General features: G+C 35.8%; 1 protein-coding gene across 2 annotated transcripts; it reads left to right on the top strand.

The window, feature by feature from the left end:
• The first annotated feature begins 997 nt into the window (after positions 1-997).
• Positions 998-21,727, top strand: LOC110628308 (kinesin-like protein KIN-4A). 2 transcript variants are annotated; one of them, XM_021774917.2, is made up of 26 exons: positions 1,001-1,563; positions 2,229-2,375; positions 2,476-2,625; positions 3,345-3,595; positions 4,097-4,284; positions 4,400-4,524; positions 5,230-5,266; positions 5,415-5,506; positions 5,662-5,772; positions 5,890-6,003; positions 6,180-6,273; positions 6,548-6,660; positions 7,690-7,788; positions 15,548-15,661; positions 15,751-15,867; positions 15,964-16,044; positions 16,676-16,747; positions 17,845-17,938; positions 18,036-18,067; positions 18,415-18,512; positions 18,601-18,699; positions 18,907-19,128; positions 19,775-19,937; positions 20,445-20,600; positions 20,677-20,986; positions 21,396-21,727. In XM_021774917.2, the coding sequence occupies exons 1-25, from the start codon at positions 1,447-1,449 to the stop codon at positions 20,887-20,889; spliced, it is 3,099 nt and encodes a 1,032-aa protein (XP_021630609.1). In that variant the 5' UTR covers positions 1,001-1,446; the 3' UTR covers positions 20,890-20,986; positions 21,396-21,727. The 2 variants fall into 2 exon arrangements, with proteins under 2 accessions (XP_043804697.1, XP_021630609.1); XM_043948762.1 differs by lacking the exon at positions 21,396-21,727 and having other exon boundaries at positions 998-1,563; positions 20,661-20,834.
• The last annotated feature ends 471 nt before the right edge of the window (positions 21,728-22,198 follow it).

Genomic DNA, 22,198 nt, shown 5'->3' on the forward strand with positions numbered 1-22,198 from the left:
TTAATATATAAAAATTAAATATTAATTGCGTGTGTGTATGAATTTTGACCTTTGAATCCAAGGTATGAAAGGCAACACTTTTTAATTTAATTTTTATTTTTTTTAAATTTAAGATTTTGATATTGAGAAGTGAAGAAGGAAGAATTATTTTTTAATATTTAGTTAATTATTATTAAAATAATAAATATTTATGTATGATTCAGATTAAAGTGTGAATTTAAATTGAAATTAATTTAGATTAAATTTAAAATCAAAATTAATCAAAATTAAATTTAAAATTGGACTGGTCAAATAGTTTCATTCCCACACTAAACCCTAACCACCTAATACTTTCCCATTAAGCTAGGATTGAAAGTAGATGATTTGAACCGTTGCTTCCAATTAAGTTCAAACTATATATATATTAAATTATATTGATTGGTTTAGTTGAATATAATTATTTTCTTTAGAAATTAAATAAATTTGAAGTTAAAAAAGATATTATAAATTTGATTTCTATTTATTTACGAAAAATAATTTATATTTAAAAAAATTTTTCATAGAAAATATTTTTTGCAAAAAATATTTTTTATAAAAAATAATTTTCAACTTTAATAACTTATTTTTTTATTTAAGTTTAATTTAAAAAATAAAATTTATTAATAAATTTATATATAGAGATTTTAATAAAATTTTTAATCTGATAAATATTTTATATTGACTAAAATTTTTAAATACCTCAAATATCAATAAAATTATAAAAAATATTTTTTAAATAATATTTTTTATAAAATAAATAGAGTTATAATTTATCAAAAATATAATAAAGGGCTATATATTTTAGCAAATCAAAGTAGAGGGTCTAAAGCGCAATCTATATATTTGTGGAGTAATAAATTTCTCACATACTACAAGGATGAGAAAATAATTTTGCAGGTGACAACAGGTGAGGAGAGTGGGACCAAGGGAGGGGCAGTTTGGGAAAGATGGAAACTAAAATCTAGACTGTAGACAGTAGAGTCATCCACAGGAAAAAGGATGTAAATGTAACTCACAGCATCAACAAGAATGGCCTTTTTGCTTTGGTCAGTGTACTATACCTATACGCTCTGGCCGCAGGAGGAGCAGTGAACTACAAGGTAAATGATAGCGCCATTGATCGATTCGAGCTAAACTAAGCTAAAGCTTGCTGTTGTTGTGGCTGCTGCTGTTGCTTCCTCTTCGCCTACCTTCTGGTGCCTCCACTTTTCAAATCCATTTGCTTTCCCCCCCCACCAAAATTCCTTTACCAACAAACTTATCCCTCCTCTTTCTTGCTTAAAAGCCACCTCCTCTTTCTCTCTCTGTCGTTGCAGCATCGTTTTCTCGATGCTAATCCAGTCTGATTTGATTGGATACTGAGAAATTTGTCCTCGCTTAATTTCCCATCTCTTTCTGTTGCTTTTCTTGTTCTTTTTTTTTTTAATCATGGAGGGGTCGGAGAATTGTAGTGTTAAAGTTGCAGTTCATATTCGTCCTCTTATTGGTGATGAACGCGTTCAAGGTTGCAAAGAATGTGTCACTGTCACGCCTGGGAAGCCCCAGGTATCCCGCGTTTTTTTCCCTTTTTGTTTTTTGGATTATTATTATTATTATTATTATGATTTTTGGTGTTATGAGCTTAGTTAAGCATTTATGTTAACGAGGATTAGAGGAAATTGTTTCCTTTTTTGGTTTGTAGGATAATCTTTTTGGATAATTGTGGTAGTTGTAATGTCTTCTATCTGAACTTTTTTTTTTCTTTCCCTCTTCTGTAAATCTGGTTATTGACTATGTTACAATGCGCTGTGCTTTGTCTCTTTACTTCAACATTAAAAGTTGGATTCTTGAGAGGTCATCACTTATTAATGAGTATAATTAATTACTGAATTTGGATTCTGATTCTGGTTGTGTGTTACATATTCTAGTTGAGAGGGCTCATATTTCGTTTTATTAAATCTTGAAGAAAAATACAGATAAACTTTTTCCAAGAATAAAGTTTGTCTGCATGACTAAAATATGGTTTTGAGTTTCATATTCTCTGATTTTCTAAGTTTCAGGGTATTAATATTGTATGTACAGCTTCTCTGCATAGCAGAGAACAGTGTGCTTAATCCTACCTAGAGCCCGCAAATGTGGGATTGCTTCGTGCACTGGGTCACCCCCTTATGTACTACTGGTATCATCATGCATATACGAAATATGACATTGGTTTTTTTGTTATGATTCAGGTGCAGATCGGTGCACATTCTTTTACATTTGACAATGTCTACGGAAATGGTGGTTCTCCATCATCTTCCATGTTTGAAGAATGTGTTGCTCCTCTTGTTGATGGGTTGTTCCAAGGATACAACGCCACTGTACTAGCATATGGTCAGGTAATATCTGTTGTCTAGAAATATAACTTGCTTTAAGTTGAACATGATTTCTCATATGGTGTCTTTTTCAATTACTAGTTTAAATATGCTTGCATTGCAGACAGGATCAGGGAAAACATATACAATGGGGACTAACTTCAAGGATGGTTGCCAGACTGGATTGATTCCTCAAGTTATGAATGCACTATTCAATAAGATTGAAACGTTAAAGCATCAAACAGAATTCCAGTTGCATGTGTCCTTCATAGAGGTACACTTGTTATGTTATTTTATTTTCTTGGTTTAAATTACATGTTGGATGTATGTGTAAAACCAAAATACTTCTGATTTGTTATCTGAGCTATTAGTTTCCATGACAATCCTATCCACTGACCAAGGATAAATGAAAAAGAAGTAAAAAGTTGTTTATTGAAAATGTCAATATCATAACTTTTCCCTTGGTTTTGGCTTATGTGGTAAAGAGGTTGACCTTTGGGTCAATAAGATTTCCAAGATGCATGACACATGATGTAGAAGATCCTATTTTTATGTATGCTATAGTGCAGCAAGTGACAATAAGTTACTATAAATAAACAGCCTATGTATTTTTTTTGTTGATGTTTTAGCATGCTGGGTTTCTGATGTTAAAACACCACAATTTCCTGATAGAAGATGTTAATACTGGAAGTTATCATTCTATTTTTACGTTTTACATAACAATCTAATGAGCTAAAGGAGAAAAATAATCAAGTTCCTGGTTTAGAAGTAAATTTGGCTGCAATATGTTATGTTCCAATATATATATATATATATATATATATAGATGCTAATGACACAGTGATTTTGGAGAAGACTGAAGCTTGAAGAAGTGCTCAAATTGGCTAGTTGGTTAACTTGTTATAATTCTATAGTCGTGTCTCTAATTTCTTGCATACACCACTCTTTTAATCTTTTTGCTAAGGAACTGATAATTGGGTTTTGCTTTTGAAGATTCTAAAAGAAGAAGTGAAAGACTTGCTGGATACTGTATCTGTCAGCAAATCAGTGGCTGTTAATGGACATGGGAAAGTTGCTGTTCCTGGGAGGCCATCGATACAGATCCGTGAATCATCAAATGGTGTTATTACACTAGCAGGATCAACTGAAGTAGCTGTTAGTACAATACAGGAAATGGCTGGTTGCCTGGAGCAAGGATCATTAAGTAGGGCAACAGGAAGTACAAATATGAACAACCAGTCCAGGTAAACATAGAATTTTGAAGATTGTGTATTTAACAAACTATTTCATTCAATTCAATTTGAAGTAGTTCAACTTTTCATTGGTTATCCCATTATATTGATCTTTGAGAAAGTTTGCACTAAAGAGCTGGTTGATATAATGGTAAGAAGGAGCTTCTTTCTAGGAATGATTGTAATTCCTTTGCTTCAAATTACTAACCAGTTTTCCAAATTTTCTTTGTGGGTATTTGTACAATTTGCCTTAAAGGAAAGAGCAGCAATTTCATTTCAAAGTTTGGTATTTACGTAGCCATCTCTATTACTTCTGTCTTTATGTGCTGAGTTCATCTAGAAAATATGTTATGACCTCTGTTTATTTACATTCCATTTTGGTCCTGAGTTGTATTTTTTTCTATTGAGAAGTATATTTAAAATATTGAATTCAGATGCCAGAGAGGATTATTTTCCAGGTTATAACTTAGCAATGAATTGTATCTAATTGCATGCCATATCCTTCTATAACAGTCGGTCACATGCAATATTCACGATCACATTAGAACTGATGCACAAACTGCATTCAGTTTCTCCTGTTGATGACACTCCAGATGAGGATATGGGTGAAGAGTATATCTGTGCTAAGCTCCATTTAGTAGATCTAGCTGGATCTGAACGAGCAAAAAGAACTGGTTCTAATGGTCTTCGTTTGAAAGAAGGTAGGTAAATGCATATAACTTTCATGTATTACTGTAATGTTTTATCATGGGTTGTCTACATAACAATTAGAATTGTCTGTTATTTTATTTTTGCTTATTTATTCTTTATGGACAGGTATTCACATAAATAGGGGACTTCTGGCTCTTGGTAACGTCATAAGTGCACTTGGGGATGAGAAAAAGCGAAAAGAAGGAGCGCATGTTCCCTACCGAGACAGTAAACTGACTCGACTCTTGCAGGTTAGACTAGCTTAATTGGACCCATATGTGAATTTTGATTTAGGAATTAGGAAACTATGTATATTTTATAAATTTTGTTTTAACATCGTACTGGTGCATCAATTGTCAAATGCAGACTTTACAAAATGGTTACAGGATCAAATTTTGGTTTCAGCACTACTTATGAAAAGAATTACCTTCTCTGCTTTGGGGTTTAATTCCATAAGAAATCAATAGATTTTTTTTTTTAATCAAACATGTTGAATATTGTTCTATTTAACGTATTTGCTTGTCTTAGTTGATCTATCTGTAGTCGCATTCTATAGCCTTATCTCAAACAATTTTGGGGTTTGGCATGACCTTCAAAGCTATGCCTAAAAGAGTATTAAACAAATATTAAGAATAATATCGTTTAAACGTAATGCAGCCTACATTGTACATGTTGATGCCCGAACATGATATCAAAGAGCCTGTTGTTTCTATTCTGATTTTGTTTTTGCGCGGTGTGCTAGGCCAATATGTTTGAATTGGCTTGTTTCTTAGTATGTGCTATTAAGCAAGTCTGACTAGTGATGTACAACATTGTGGTGGATTTGTGCATATCAGAAATGACAAACAAGCGCTGCTATCTGTTCCTGGGATTAGGAACTGGTAGTTGTTTTCCTTTCCATCAAATTCCCTTCCTTTGAAGCTTTCTGATTGAAGTTTGCTTACACTATTTGCCAGGATTCACTGGGCGGGAACAGCAAGACTGTTATGATAGGTAACCATAAATGTGTTCCAGTTTCTGTTTAGAAGTTGTATCACATGTTTCATAACAGGATTTGGACATTTTCTAGATGTATTGAGCTAAATTTCTAACTGTTGAATGTTGTCTCTTCTGATAATGAATTTTGTGCCCTTCTTTCCAGCTTGCGTCAGTCCTGCTGACATCAATGCTGAGGAAACTCTCAACACTCTCAAATATGCAAATCGCGCTCGAAACATTCAGAATAAGCCTGTAGTAAGTTTGTTATGACTTTGATATTTCTTGTTATGTAATCACTCCTCTATACTCTACTATAAAATTTCCTTTGCATTTGTGAAATCTTATCTGGTTTAAAGTCACCTCAATGGTATGAAAGTAAATCCATGTGTAAATATATATTTTTGGTACAGGTTAATAGAGATTTAATATCCAATGAGATGCAACAGATGCGTCAGCAGCTAAAGTACTTACAGGCAGAACTTTGTGCTCGTGGGGGAGGATCTCCATCTGATGAAGTCCAGGTATGTGCCATTTGCAAAAACAGTTTGTGAACAAAGTGGTTTTCATGAGTTATATGGAGATATTTACATTTCGTAGCAACTTGCTTAAATTAAAAGTGAATGCCTTTGGTTTGAAAGGTGCTAAAGGAAAGGATTGCTTGGCTTGAAGCTACCAATGAGGATCTTTCTCGTGAACTTCATGAATACCGCAGCTGTTGCGCTGTTGTAGAGCAGTGTGAAATTGACTCCCAAGTACGTGAATGGAATGTTTTCTTTTCTCCCCCCTTCGTATTCATCGATATCAATGTGAATACTAGTGATATTCATCAATATCAATGTGGATGCATGTTATGTTCATTCTACTTGTATTATGATATGTTCACTTTGAACTGCTGGATTCATAATTATGTATTTTTTGGTCATCTCAGGAAGGCCATGTCTATTCTTCAAAAAGTGAGAGACTTAAGAGAGACTTTCAGAGTATGGACTCATCTGACTTTCAAATGGATGAAGTCTTATCAGGTAATTACTTATTACTTGTACTGCCTGGGCCATTATGCATCAATAGTGCTAGCTCTAGGATCAGAGATGCTCAAACATGACGGATCCTTTATCCTTATATATGAAATTAATGAACTTTTTTTTTTGGTCATTGTAATTAAGATTTTCTTTTAAGGGTGGCTAAAAATTATTGAGTTTGTTGGTAATGGCCTGCTATTAGAGGAATGCTATACTATAAAACTCATGTTTGCCTTGGTCACTTGTCATCCATATTGGTAAAAATTGCATTCTGTAGGTGAAAGTTCTGGGGAAATTGATGAAGCAGCAAAAGAGTGGGAGCATGCGCTCATGCAAAGTACCATGGATAAAGAATTGAATGAATTAAACAGGCGTTTGGAGCAAAAAGAGGTATCACTTACGGCTGTTGTTTTATGCAACACCTGAAATTGATCATTGAATAAATGTTCCTCTTTCTCTTTCTCCCTCTTAATATGAAATAAATATGTTTGTTAGTTAAAGATTGAAAAGAATACCTTTAAGATTGTGTGCACATCTGTTGTTACTGGAATTGGTGTGGTTTGTATTGAGTAATTGTTCTTGAGCTTGATTCTTATTGTTGAAAGCAACAATCTAAAGCTTCTCACAAACAGTAAAAAAGCCTGTAGAAAGAGCATGTGGTTGCACTTTTAACCAATTTTAGGAATGACTTTTATGGTTGATGGCTTCTGAACTGTATTTAATTGATCTGCACATACATCAACATTTCAAACTTTTTACAGCAAATAAAGATCATGCTATGGAAATTGTAATCTTGAGTATGGAGTATTTATAATGTTTTCTTTTGAAAGATATCCCTTGGTATGAGGTCATATGAAAGTGATATTCTGGAATTACTTATTTCCTATCCTATATTAGGAAGCTATTTATCCTGCTGGTTAATAAAAACCAATTTAATGCTTGTCACATAGAAACCAATTACATTGAATTTTAGTTGCTCTTTTGAACCATAATTTTGTTGTTTGATGCGCACATTATCAATATTTCAAACTTTTGCCATGAATAAAGGTTCTGGTCCTAATATTGTCATCTTGAATACCAAACATGGAGCATTAGTAATGTTTTCTTTTGAAAGAAATCCCTGCTAAGGGATCATGGGGATGTGATATTCTTGAATTACCTATTTCTCAACTTCCAAGTTATTTGTTTCTATCCTATTTGAGGAAGTTATTTATCCTAGCTTCTTAATCAAAGCAATTTTACTGCAGTAAACTGTCTTATGGTAAGCAACTATGTTACAGTGGCTTGATGAAGTCAATGGTTTACTCCCACAAATGCCATAAAGTTTGAGTGATTAGAGTGGGGATAGAATTTCTATCTATTTATCTGTCCTATGGAAAAATCTAATCCTCAATCCTTATTTCTCCTTTTTCAATGCAGTCTGAGATGAAACTTTTTGGAGGGGATGGCGCTGAAGCTTTAAAACAACACTTTAGGAAGAAAATCATGGAACTTGAGGAAGAGAAAAGGATTGTTCAGGTACAATTGAACTCAAGTTTTCATTGTTTAGAGTTTACCTTTTGGTTCTACTCTTAGCAGTAGCTCATAACTGGTGGCTATTGTTGATGGCTGATGGCTAGTTGTTAACTATTTGGTAAAACCATTACTAGTTGCTGGTATTGATATGTTAAATAACCATTGAGGATATAGTTTATGTTCGACTATAGTGAATCCTATCTTTCTTTTTCCTCCTTTAGTCAAATTATATAAAAAAAGGAATATGCAAACTTAATAATAATAATAATTTTGCTTGTTCAATAATTAATGTCCTCTTTTGTTGGAAAAGTGCTGTATGAATTGTGTAGAAATAAAATTTTCACATTAGAAAGAGATAGGGTAAGTGAAGGACATTTTAAGTGGGTAAGATCCATATACTCATTGTCAAGGCTTTAATTCGTTCACCCCCTATGAACATTGCGATCTAGGTTGCATGTTCCCATTTGTGGAACATTTGCTTCCCAATTCGCAAAGGGATGCAATCTAAGACGCTAAAATTGGGGTTCCGGCAAGAAATTAAAGGAAGAAAGATAAGAAAGGAGGAGAAAGAGAAAGAGAAAGAGAAAGAGAAAGGTAGACTTAAACGAAGAAAGCAATGAGAAGAGGAAGTAGCAGCAAAAAGTGATGCAAAGGAGAAGAATAAATAGAAATCGTGGGCTGATGCAAGAAGAAGAAATGGAAACCATAGGTAGATGCTGAAGGCAAAACGAGACTTTTTCTTTGCTTTTTCTTTTTTTTTTTTCCTCCTATGGTTATGTGGACTATTGGTGTTTTCTTTTTTCTATGTTAGTGGTAGAACTTTGGTTCTTAAGAAAGCATTAATATATAATAAATATTGTTGACTAATTTATTATTGGAAAAGGAAGAGTTTTTAGAAAATATGAGTGTTTTTAATTATTAATTGAATTTAAAATGTTTAAATTACATTATTTTGATTATTAATAGTAATCTGATTTTTAAATTTTAAATTCTGTGCTTCATATTAAAAAATTAGTGTCATTAATTATTTATAGTAAATTAATATTTTTTAATTTTTTTACAAAACATATTATGTTAAGTAGTTACAGAATAAATATAGTCTCTCCGTCCCATAATTTTTGTCCACTTTGTTTTTTCATATATATTAAGAAATATAATTTCTTTTATTAACTTTCTAATTATACCCATTTTAAATACATTAAGTTTTATTAAATACTAAGAGATGTTTTGGGAGGTTTCATAAGATAAAATTAAAAAGAGTTATAATAGTCAATTTATATGTTACAATAGTCTTAAAAAAAGGAGTCTTAAAAAAAAGGAAAGTAGAGAATAATTGTAGGACAACTAAAAAAGTAAAGGTGAACAAAATTTATGAGATAGAGTGAGTAGTTTGTATGACACGGAGTTGGCGTATTGCGAACCAAATTCATTGACCAACTAGCATAACCCTTGTACCCTATATTTCATTAAATAAATATTGTTTGCCACGTACCTGTACAACTTGAGAGGACCATGCTCCAAGTAATTATGGTCAAGCCTACGGGTGTGGTTTTTTCATAAAGCCCATTAAGAAGGATTCTCCAGTGTATTTTGGGCTTTCTGGATTTTAACAAATTGGTATCAAAGTGGAAGGACATGGACGAGTACGAAGTTAGTGGCATGTGATTCTCATATCCTCCTGCACATGGATGGAAGAACAAGGAGACTTGGTAAGCTAGTGGAGTGGTGGCTCCTGGTAACGGAAGTCAAGTGGAGTGGTAAGATGTGCTCCTGAAGAAAAGCATATTGGGAGCAGTGACTCTAGGTACATGGCTCTTATAGGCGCATGCTCTAGGTGGAAGTGAGCTTGATGGCAAGCTTGTGATAGGTTCAATGGAGTACTTGGCTTGTTGGTGATGTCGTACATACTTGAGTTAAATGGGAGTCTACCATACGAGGGGAGTAGGCCTATGAAGGTTAATGTGAATGAAACTCACATTTGAGGGAGACATTGTTCGGACTATTTAAGTGTGGCTGTGAGTTGTGTGGGAATAATATATTTCCACATTAGAAAGAGATAGAGGTAAGCGAAGGACATATAAGCAGGAAGGACCCATAAACCCATTTTCTTAAGATTTTGAGTTTAATCATTGATGTGATGTTAAGTCTAAGTGTGGTTTTTTCACAAAGCCCATCAAGAAGGATTCTCCTTGTGCATTTTGGGCTCTTTGGATCTCAACATTTTTGTTTGTAAATACAAATACTATATAATTATTCCTCTTATTATGCATGATATTTGATAAATTATTATTTTTTAACTACTGTCAAACTATAAGACATGAGTACATGTTAGATAGAAAACACTTAACATTAAAATATTTATAAAATCCTGGCAGTTATTAGTTATTGGGGAAAGCTGCAAAACTAAGTTGTTTGAGCTTCTAACATCTATCTGCTTTTAATTAAAGAATGTCAAAGAACTCTTTTTGTCAATCTATTAGGGTTTATCAGTGTTACATGCCATCGCCAAAAAGAAGAGAGCATTCTAGAATGAAGGGCTATGATGAGCTGGACAAATAGGGTTTAGTATAGTATTTTCCTAGAAGAATATTCAGATTTGATTTGCATGCATTCTATTACATAGTATATATATTGTAGAGAGGAAAAGCGTACAGATCAATTTTTATGAGATGTACAACAACCTTCCTTCACCTTCTTCTTCTTCTTCTTCTTCTCTCTCTCTCTCCTTCTCGTCTTTCTTCTCCCTGTGCACTTTACATTGTATCAGGCATTGATCCCTTCTTGTGGCTTTCATAGCAAAGAATGAGCCGAAGCACCAAAAGAAACCAAACACCCTCAACAGTGGAGATGGAAGCAACTTCAATGGAGGAACAAATAATAGCCCTTACTCAGAGGTTAGAAGCGATGAACTCAGACATTTCAGAAGGAACAACAACGCCTTCATGAACAGGTCCGCATTGAGCAACAACGCTTACACGATCAGTCGAGGAATGAACAGATTAAGATTAGCAGTCAATTGAATCAATTATTACAGATGATGAAAGGGGGAGATAAGGGCAAGGAAGTAGATATGGATTCAGTTTAGATAAACTCTATTCCTCTATTTCCGATCGAATCTCGAGGATTATTGCCATTGCCTAACATGGAGGAGGAGAAGCAACCCATATAGAGGTACAAGGATGTGGGTATTTTAGCAGGTTGTTACCTAAGATGGAATTGCTGGTGTTTGGAGGACAGGATCCAGAAGGGTGGCTCTGGAAATGCAGCAAGTATTTTGAGATCTATGAAGTTCCAACTGACCGGAAGGTGGATTTGGTGAGCTTGTATTTGAATGAACAAGCTGAATATTGGTTTTCTAGTTGGAAGAAGGCCAACGAAGCGGGGACCTAGGATGAGTTCTCCACCGGCATAGCAGCCCGATTCAGAGACAGTGGTGGAAGATGTAGTGATTGCTTTCAAGGATTTCGACATTCGGGTACCGTGGTGGAATACCAGAGCGAATTCGAGAAGATAAAGTATCAAATGGAGCAGCTGAATCCTCTATTTTCAGAAGCATATTTTGTCAGTAGCTTCATCGGTAGTATGAGGAATGAAGTTGCAGCGGCTGTGAGGACTTTAAACCAGCGACTGTAATATCACAGTTCGCGGAACAGGCCAAGTTGCAAGCCCAACGAATCAGTAGCGATCGGCCTAGGCTTCCTTCATTCCAATCCAACACCAGTTACAAGGCTGGACCCAAATTACCTATTATAAACTATAATCAACCCATCCTCTCTCCTAAACCCATATCTTTTTATAGCCCAAAGCACAACCCTCACCCTCAGCAATCAACCGCTGTCCAACGTAAATCCACCGTAGCCCCTCTTCAGCTTACTTCTCAAAATCCTACCGCCACCTGAAGAAATTCGAACAACTATTTCAGATGCGGCGATCGCTATTTTCCGGGGCACTGTTGGGCTACCAAGCAATTAATGGCTGTAGCAGCAGAAGATGAGATTGAGATAGATTGGGAGGAAGCTAAGTTGGATTGCATGGAAGGCGAGGAACATAAAGTTGAAGATGAGAATACCGCCCCTGCATTATTGATGAATGCTATTAGTGGAAGTGTTAGTGATAATACGTTGAAGTTGAGGGCCATCTGAAGGGAAAACCGATGATGATTTTAATTGGTAGCGGTAGTACACAATTTTATAGACTCGAAGCAAGTAAAGGATTTGAAGCTTTCGGTAATTCCTGTCTCTCTGGTAACAGTGACAATAGCCGACGGGAGGAAGCTAGTGGTTCTGAACCTTCGAATTGGGAGATCATGATATTAGGGGTCGATTGGATGAAGAAGCACACTCCGGTCACATTCGATTTCAATGACAATACTCTCACAATTTTCCGAAAAGGCCAACAATTGGTTCTCAAAGGGTTAACCGAATAAGGCACATGAGATTAATTAGTGCCAAGTCCATCCACAAACTGGTCAAGAATGGTTGGAAGGGCATCTCCTATAAACTATTTATTCTTGCAGTGGAGAACTCTAGCAAAAGGTCGAAGGCATTCAATCAGATATCCTTGATGACTTACAACTATTGCTGCAACGGTACCAAGAGGTATTCTAGGAGCCCAAATGCCCAATTCTCTGCCTCCAAGCAGATCTCATGATCACAAAATTTCTCTCAAACCACAGACGGAACCCATCAATGTGAGGCCTTATCGACATAATTACCAGTAGACAAATGAAATTGAGAAACAAATATAAGAGATGCTGTCATCTGGTATAATCAGGCCAAAGCAATAGTCTTTTTTCATCTCCAGTGTTGCTCGTCAAGAAGAAGGATGGCAATTGGCGATTCTGTATTGACTTCTGACAACTCAATAATGCAACCATCAAACATAAATTTCCCATTCCACTCATTGAGGATTTACTGGATGAATTGTCGTGTTTTCCAAACTTCATTTACGGGCGGGCTATCATCAAATTCTAATGCACTCGGAGGATGTGCACAAGACAGCTTTTCAAACTCATGTGGGGCACTACAAATTCTTGGTAATGCCCTTTGGTTTGACCAACGCTCTTGTAACCTTTCAATCGTTGATGAACAACATATTTCAGCCCTATTTAAGGAGGTTTGTATTAGCCTTTTTTTATGATATTTTGGCATACAACCCATCTATGGAAGCACATGTAGAGCATTTAAAAATGGTGCTGCAGATTTTGCAAAGGAATCGCTTGTATGCTAAAAGGAGCAAGTGTGAGTTTGGCAAGCCATCTATCAAGTATCTGGGGCATGTAATCACTGCCGGAGGTGTTTCTACTTATCCCGACTACACCACATAATATACAGGGTGTACGGGGATTTTCTGGGGCTTGCCGGTTATTACTGATGTTTCATCAAAGATTTTGGAACTATCAGCAAGCCTTTAACAGACTTATTAAAAAGGATCAGTGGCAATGGGACATCGGAGCCACAGTTGCTTTTGATAGGCAGAAGAACTTGTTATCCACAGCCCTGGTGCTAGCTCTTTCCAACCTTGATGTGCCCTTTGTGTTAGAGTGTGATGCAAGTAATTTTGGAATTGGGGCAGTTTTGCTTGAGTAGGGCGACCCTTGGCTTTTTCATCAAAACCTTTGGGATTACGAAACAGTAAGTTGTCGGCTTATGAACGGGAACTCCTTGCCATCATCCTAGCTATGTCTAAATGGAGACATTACCTTGAATTGGGTCCCTTTATTATCAAAACAGGTCACCAGAGAATCAAGTACTTACTTACTAGAGCAAAGGCTGCACACCTTGTTGCAACAGAAAGGGGCGGTCAAGTTGTTGGGACTTGATTATTCGATTCAGTATAAGAAGGGAGTGGAAAATAAAGTCGTAGATACACTGTCTAGGCATGACATTGCAGCTGGCGGCATACATCAACTCAGTTTATCCTCAAGTTCTCCCTCATGGTTGCAAGAAGTCATCAATTCTTATGATAACGACGAGTTGGCATCTCGGGTAACTACTTCCTTACTTTTACAAACCGAGTTGCAGTCATGGTCGATACATGGTGGGGTGTTGAAATAACAGGTCGAATTTATGTGGGAATCTCATTGAATCTCAGGCAGACTATCATTGGTGAATGCCATAATTGTTCCACTGGTGTTCATTCTGGAATTGTTGCTACAGTTCAGCAGATTAAACGATATTTCTACTGGCCAGTTATCAAACAAATGGTGACAGAGTGGATTCAGTTTTGTGATATTTTCCAACGATGTAAACTGAGCATTGTGCACCATCGGGCTTACTACAACCCCTTCATGTACCCTCTCACGCTTGGCAATATATATCGATGGATTTTGTCGAAAAACCACCAAGGTCCAGCGGTTATGATACAATCTGGGTAAGTGGTGTATAGTTTCACAAAGTTTGGACATTTCATTGCTTTGAAACATCCCTTCTCAGCATCTTCCTTGGCAGACATTTACTTTAATCAGTTGTTTAAATTGTATGGGGCACTAGCAACGATTGTGTAAGACAAGGATAAAATTTTTATAGGGATTTTCTAGAAGGAATTAATGAAGAAAATGGGCACACAACTTCACTTCAGTTCAGCGTATCATCCTCAGTCGGATGACCAAACTGAGCGATTGAACCAATGTTTAGAATCTTATCTCCGTTGCATGACCTTCCGGAAACCAAAGGATTGATACAAATGGCTGGGTCTGGCTCAATACTGGTATAATACTAGCTATCACACTTCCATAAAAATGTCTCCATTCCAAGCTTTATACGGTACTGCGCCTCCCTTCCATAACATCCCTTCCATCGATTCACCTATGGCCACGGTTGAAGATGTGTTGTTAGAAAGGAAGATAATGAATGTTTATTTGCGAAACCAACTGGCTGCTACATGGAACAAGATGAAACAATGGGCTGATAAACATTGAACAGAATGAGAATTCTAAGCCTCTGATTGGGTTTACTTGAAATTACAACCTTATCGACAAAAATCCTTGGGACCTCGTACTTCCATGAAGCTTGCCTCTCATTCCATTTCCATTTCAGATAATTGACAAGATCAGGCAAGTCACCCACAAGCTGGCCTTACCTGCATACAGTGCCATTCACCCTGTATTCCATGTGTTGCTACTGAAGAAAGCTGCCTTTCTGCCGACGTCTGCAATTCCGACCCTTCCTAACTTAAGAGAGGGACGTTTCAAAGCTCTTTTGGGAAAGGTGGTTAACACCAGAACTAGCTATCAAGGTGACAAGGTCGTGGCCCAACTTCTAATTAAATGGCAACACTATCCATCAGTGAATTCAACTTGGGAGGATGCTTCCTTTATTGTTGAACAATTTCCAGACTTTTACCAGTCTTGGGGACAAGAATGTGCTGAAGGGGAGGGAATTATTACATACCATCACAGAAAGAAGAGAGCATTGTAGATTCCTAGAATGAAGGGCTATGATGAGCTGGACAAATAGGGTTTAGTATAGTATTTCCCTAGAAGAATATTCTGATTTGATTTGCATGCATTCTGTTACATAGTATCAGTATATATTGTAGAGAGAAAAAGGGTACAGATCAATTTTTATGAGAAATACAACAACCTTCCTTCACCTTCTTCTTCTTCTTCTTCTCTATCTCTCTCTTTTCTCTCTCTCTCTCTCCTTCTTGTCCTTCTTCTCCCTGTGCACCTTACAATCAGTTAACAGCTGCTCCCAATTGCTGAACCAAATATCTTTTATAGCTTTAATATTTATGGTTGACGCCTAGTATAAACTTGCAGCAAGAGCGGGATCATTTGTTGGCTGAAATTGAGAACCTTGCTGCTAATTCTGATGGACAAACACAGAAAACACAAGATATTCATTCACAGAAACTAAAGACACTGGAGGCACAGGTGAATTTGTGTTATCTAGCTATATCATTCTGTCATCATGTACTGTTGGCTATCTTAATCTTTATTGATTTTCTACATTTCATTTTCAGATTTTAGATCTTAAAAAGAAACAAGAAAGCCAGGTTGAGCTTTTAAAGAAGAAACAAAGAAGTGATGAAGCAGCAAGGAGATTGCAAGCTGAAATACAGCATATCAAGGCTCAAAAGGTTGGTTCCCATTCTGGTGCTTCTGTGATTGCACCCCAATAACCTGCGACTTACAACCTTTATAACTCTCCTAATTGTGGATTCTCAATTCTGTAGGTTCGGTTGCAGCACAAGATAAAACAAGAAGCAGAACAATTTCGACAATGGAAGGCCTCAAGAGAGAAAGAAATGCTACAGGTTCTTCACTTTCCACTAGTGATACAATATGGATTTCATTCACTTCTTTAGTTGCAAAGGCTGGTGTATGATTTTTCACCACTCAGATAACACTGGTGACTGCTTATTCAAGCATTATGAAAATTTAGAGTTGGAAGAACCTTTTAAGTGCACTTGATAGGTTTCATTATTTTATTAAGAAAATTGAGTTCCAGCATGACATATGTTAACCTTTCTCTTTGGCTTCACGCTATTGTGCTATCTATGTGGCTTCATGTTATTGTGCTACCATGTGCAAGATGTGCATCAGTCTCCAGTGTAGCCCCATTCATATTGTTTTAGATATCACTAAAGATCTATTTTTTGCTTCATGTTTCAAAGCATTCCTTTTCCGCGAGCAACAGTATTCAACATCTTAGACCTTTTCCCTTTTACATGTATATCACATCCTTGGGATGTTTTATTGATGAATACTTGCTTTCTGATTGATGCTTAAGTTTAAACCATGATTCTCTGTGTGATATTTATTTATTTTTCCTTCTTAATACACTGCTTTTGATACTTTAAACATCCATTATCCTAATCATGCTTGCAAGTTTCTATCATATTGTATTGTTTTGTGTGCTAATCCTTTTTTTTTTTTTTAAAGCAGCTAAGGAAGGAAGGCAGGAGAAATGAGTATGAACGACATAAACTTGAAGCACTGCATCAACGACAGAAACTGGTAAAGAATTATATCTTTCAAAGCTCGAAGAGATTAGATAGCTATATTTTGCATATTGCACCTTTTCTGTATTCCTAAACTGTAGCTTCAATTTTCTTCAAGTTAGGACACCTGTGTGATGAAAGCAAGATCATTGTTAATGTTTTATGATTGCAGTTTGTCAATTGGTTTTGCATGTTATTGCATAAGCAGTTATCTTTGTATACGTTCCAAGTACTAAAATTGGTTTGTAGTAAATTGTGTTATTTCTTGTTCAATGTGAGTAGGAGTAAGCAACTAATATGGAATATTGACTTATCTTGTAACTGGTTGGATTTAAACTGGCTTAGGATATGTGACTCTAATCTTTTAGAAAAGTAGTTATTCTGTTCCAGTCATCCAGTGGACATTGAAGTACATTTAATTAGAATTGAATTTGTTAATTTGCTGGTAAAAAAGAGAATATATTAAAGAAAATTAGACAATCTTTTTTTTGGTACATAAAAATTGGTCAAAATGGAGAATGAGAAGCATTGATCCCTTCTAGTTTTATGGTAGATGTTAAAAAGAAAAGGAAAGATAGAATGGGGAAATTATTCTGTGTGAATTTGGGATTCCAGTGCACTGATATTTGCTATGAGGGCTAAGCCAATCTTGGTGAGAGGTGGAAAAGCAAACTGAAAATGACATTCTTTCTCCATGCTCAGATACCTGCACTGATAAATGGTACAGTGGAATGAATGAAAAGAATTATTGTTATTTGAGATCATCATGATTCAATAGAGTATATTGATGGAATCCAAAACCATGCTTAAACAAAGACCTGGAATTTTAAGTAATAATTAGAATAGGTAGGAAAAGGAAGACTTTGTGGAAAGAGCAGCATTGGACAAGGCAGTAGATATCAGCTTAACAACACCTGAACTAAAAGAATTTCTAGAGTATGAATCCCTGAAGAGAGATTCAAACCAATAAATCTTTCTCTGATGTTGCAATGACACATAAGATTTCATTCTTAATCTGTTTGATGTTGGTTGGATTTTCTCTTCTTTGGCTAATACATAATTTTTGGGGTTATTATTTAAAGGGAGTGATATTATTAGCATCTTTCTTTTAAGGTTCTTCATAGGAAGACAGAAGAGGCAGCAGTGGCTACCAGAAGACTAAAGGAGCTATTGGAAGCCCGCAAGTCTTCAGCACGTGAGAACTCAGGTAATTTTTTTTTTTTTTTTTTTTTTTTTTTTTCCTTCTCAAATAGTCTGTCAAACATTCAGATGCCCTGATTTTTTTTGTTTCCTTTACCTTGCAGTTGACTCAAATGGATATACATCATCTAGTCAGGTAAATGATTGGTTAGGTGATTCCTTATTGTATTGTTTACTTATATAGACAGTAATGCCTAATTTGAGTCCTGCAAGTCTTTTGTGGATTGATTTTGTTCAGATTAGGCTCCTAGTCATGAATCAGGGTTTGCCAGCTCCAATTTTGCTTTGAAAAGATTACTATATGGGAAAGCATACACCTTAATCCTAATTGTGAACTGGATGCTTATGTTTTTTATTTTCTGCAATGTCATTAGATGCAAATGACTGATTTAATCACAATCTGCTTAAACGACTTATCATTTTGTTATATTTATGCTATAAAGCTAATGTCAGCACAATAATAATTTTGAGTTGCACTTTTAGGGAAATGAAAAATCTTTGCAAAGATGGCTTGATCATGAGCTAGAAGTCATGGTGAATGTGCATGAAGTTCGTTTTCAGTATGAGAAACAGAGACAAGAGTATGTCATGTTGTCATCTGCAGTTTAATTAGATTGTAAGTTGCTTTCAATGTGCATGAATAATTTATTTTAAAAATTATTTGTACAGACAAGCTGCACTGGCAGAGGAGTTGGCCTTTCTGAAACAAGTAGATCAGCTTGGTCATAACGGGCAAAGTCCACAGAAGGGGAAGAATGGGCATTCTAGGTATATAGATTTTCCTCTTAAACATCTCCCATTTCTTGCATGTATTGAAATCTACTTTAGATTCAGCAAACTAAGGATGATTATTGTTGGAATTATATGTCATCACTGTATCTTATGGTTTCATAAGAAGCTGCATAGCTGAAGTATCCTATGCTAGTATGCACTATTGGATCATTTACTGGTTTGTGTTTCTTTCAAACCAATTAGATTACAGTTGATGTCACCAAATGCGAGAATGGCAAGGGTAGCTTCTCTAGAGAATATGCTGAGCATATCTTCAAATGCGCTAATGGCAATGGCTTCACAACTTTTGGAGGCAGGAGAAAGGGAGCGATCCATAATTGGTCGTGGACATTGGAATCAATTACGCTCAATGGGAGAAGCTAAGAACCTGCTTCAGTATATGTTTACTTCTGCAGCAGAAGCGAGGTAATGTTCTGAAACCTAATAATTTTCTCCTGTACTCTGTTCATTAGTCACCTTTCTTTCTACAGTTGGGTTAAGTTGTAATGTGTGATGTGACAAGTTTAGCTGAACTTAGATCACTAATTTATCAGATATGTTCAAATTATAGAAGGTTAATTGTACTCATTTGATAAATGAATTTTATAAGTCTAGCATTTAAAAATAGCATGAGGCTGCAACTTTAGGTGCTGTTTCAAAATCAAATAATTTTTAGTAAGTGTTGCCTTTTGTACTAGGATGGAATAAGGAAAAAGTTTACAAATATGAAGAAAATGACCAGTATGGATCGTTGCATGGATGATTTTTTTTTTCTTGGATTTTTATTATAATTTTTTTGGGAACATGTACATTTTTGAACTTATTCTTACCGCTCAAGTTGGAAGCCTAATATATAAGGGATAAACAGCTTGTGACTTCAGTTTTAGATGTTCTGCGATTATTTTACATATAAAGGATGGGTAGTTTTTTTTTTTGTGCTTTTATAGTCATGAGTAGCACCATTTTGCTATGATTCCATTTTCACAAAAATCATTCCCCTTTTTCGTTTTCATAATAGAACTTGGGTTTTCTGCTCGGAAGCATGATAACAACGATACTTAACTGTTGACAGGTGCCAGCTGTGGGATAAAGATATGGAAATCAAGGACCTGAAAGACCAACTGAATGAGCTTGTAACTCTACTGCGACAAAGTGAGGCCCAGAGGAAAGAACTAGTAAAGGAGCAGAAGATGAGGGACCAAGCTGTTGCCATTGCCTTAGCTACATCAGCTTTGGTGAGATAATCTGCTGACCATTTCTTATTCATTATAAGCCTTAAGCTCTTAGTTAAATTCTAAGCTTGCCCATTACTTGAAATATCCTACCTTCTCATTGACATTAATTGAACATATAGGCATACCAATGCCATACGTGGCTAAATGACCTTCTGTACCTTTACGTCCTTGCTGTATCAATACAATATCATATCTTGGTCCCTATTGCATTCATCTTCATTAATATTTTCAACATGGTCTCAAATATTGAATTATAGTCCGAGTTGTTCAGCTAGGGACATTGTTGGTAATGATAATGTGTTGTAAACTTGAAATGACCTTGGCCTTCTTGCATGAGCCTCAAGGCCTAGGTTGAAGCCCAACTGCCACAGCACCATGGGATGGGAAGGGTTTTGAGAGGAAGAGAGATTTGCCCCATGTGTTAAACACTCAAGTGATTTTTTTTTTCCTCCTTTTTCAAAGAAAGGCTAGTGATACTGTTTTACACTTCTGAATGGAAATCAACAGGGTAACTCACGCAGTTCATCTAAGCACTATTCAGATGATATCAGTGGGCCCTTGTCCCCAATGTCACTTCCAGCACCGAAGCAACTAAAATTTACACCTGGGATTGTTAATGGACCTCTCAGAGAGTCGGCAGCCTTTCTGGATCAGACCCGGAAGGTAATTCCCCTCTAGCTATCCATTAGATTATGATCATCTTATGTGAAATTGAAAATTGAGATACTGTTAAGTGCAGATGGTACCTGTTGGGCAATTGGCAATGAAGAAACTGGTAGCTGCTGGCCAAACAGGAAAACTCTGGAGGTGGAAGAGAAGCCATCATCAGTGGCTGCTGCAGTTCAAATGGAAGTGGCAGAAGCCATGGAAGCTCTCAGAATGGATCAAACACAGTGATGAGACAATAATGAGATCAAGGCCTCGCCAACAGGCTCTTATTGATATGATATGACTGCTACATTTTTCTCCAGTTCCGTTTTTGCTGTATATACAACCTAGTTGCCATAGATATCAGACACATGGCCAATTGAGACCAAGAATGAGTGAAGGTGATACTTCTTTGCATCCTTTTTTTTTTTTCCCTTTTGTAGATTTATCAAATCTGATGCCAAAATAGAAACTTTTATTTCATGCCTTTCTCTATTAATATCTCAGTAATTAAAGCGTAGACGGCCCAGCCCTCTTTGACCCTTTTTTTCCGAAGAATTATGATTTGCAACTATTGTATGTATAACAGTTGCTTGCTAGTAACCTAGATGGGATCCACCATGATCAATGGTTATAATACCTTCCTTTTTCCCCATGTAACTTCTTATGTGCAATGCATACAAATATCTTTTAGACACCATTAAGACTGCACGACTGCTTAGCACCGTTTTGTGGTGTATACCTGGGCCTGTTCCGATTTCCTTCTTATGCCAAGAAAATGATTATTTTCATTGTCCTCATAAAATGCAGAGATGCATATACAGGAAGGTGGCGTTCTCCATGGTCATATTGGTTTGGTTTTGAGAAGGTCATTGGGCTGGTTGTTTTGCTCATGGGTCTCAAAGGTTCTGGTAAGTGTCAGACGTTGACTGGGTGTGATCATATATAGCAGAAGATGTGGTTCTTGATTTGTTCTGCATGATGTAGATTTTCGCAGTTAATTTTTTATGTGCTTGAGGTGATAATTGATGGAAGAGAGGAAATCATCCACTGAGTTTAGGTTTTGTGTAGAAGTTGTTTCAATTCTGATGTATATATTTTGATTTTGTTTGAGTTATATATTGACATTTGTTTTTAAGCTAGATTTTCCCTCTCTGGTTTCTTTCTCTTTGTCAGTCAGATCGGGCTAGATATTGAGTCTGATTTTACACCAGGTCAGTACTTTTACTCAAACCTGGGTCTAATTAGGTTCAGGTTTGTCTTCGTGATGTCTCTTCAAATTGCCTTTGTCTAAAGTTATTGTTAATGATACTGGTTAGAGGTCTCACCAGTGCTAACAAGATAATATCTGGTTTTATATCAAAAAAACAAAAGAAATTACTGATAACTGCCCGGAATCCTGTGAATAACTAGTCGTTTGTTCTCATATTCGGCTATTAAAATATTTATATTAATATTATATAAAATAGTATATCATAATATTTTATTTTATTTTATTTATTGAAAATCAAAATAATATAAGAAAAAACTATTAATTAGATATGCGATAGACTATAAAGTAAGTTATAAAATAAGTTGTAGTGAAGAATTAGAAATTCAATTAATATGCATGA

The sequence above is a fragment of the Manihot esculenta genome, chromosome 12, assembly GCF_001659605.2.
Source record: "Manihot esculenta cultivar AM560-2 chromosome 12, M.esculenta_v8, whole genome shotgun sequence".
In the NCBI taxonomy this organism is placed as follows: Eukaryota; Viridiplantae; Streptophyta; class Magnoliopsida; order Malpighiales; family Euphorbiaceae; genus Manihot; species Manihot esculenta.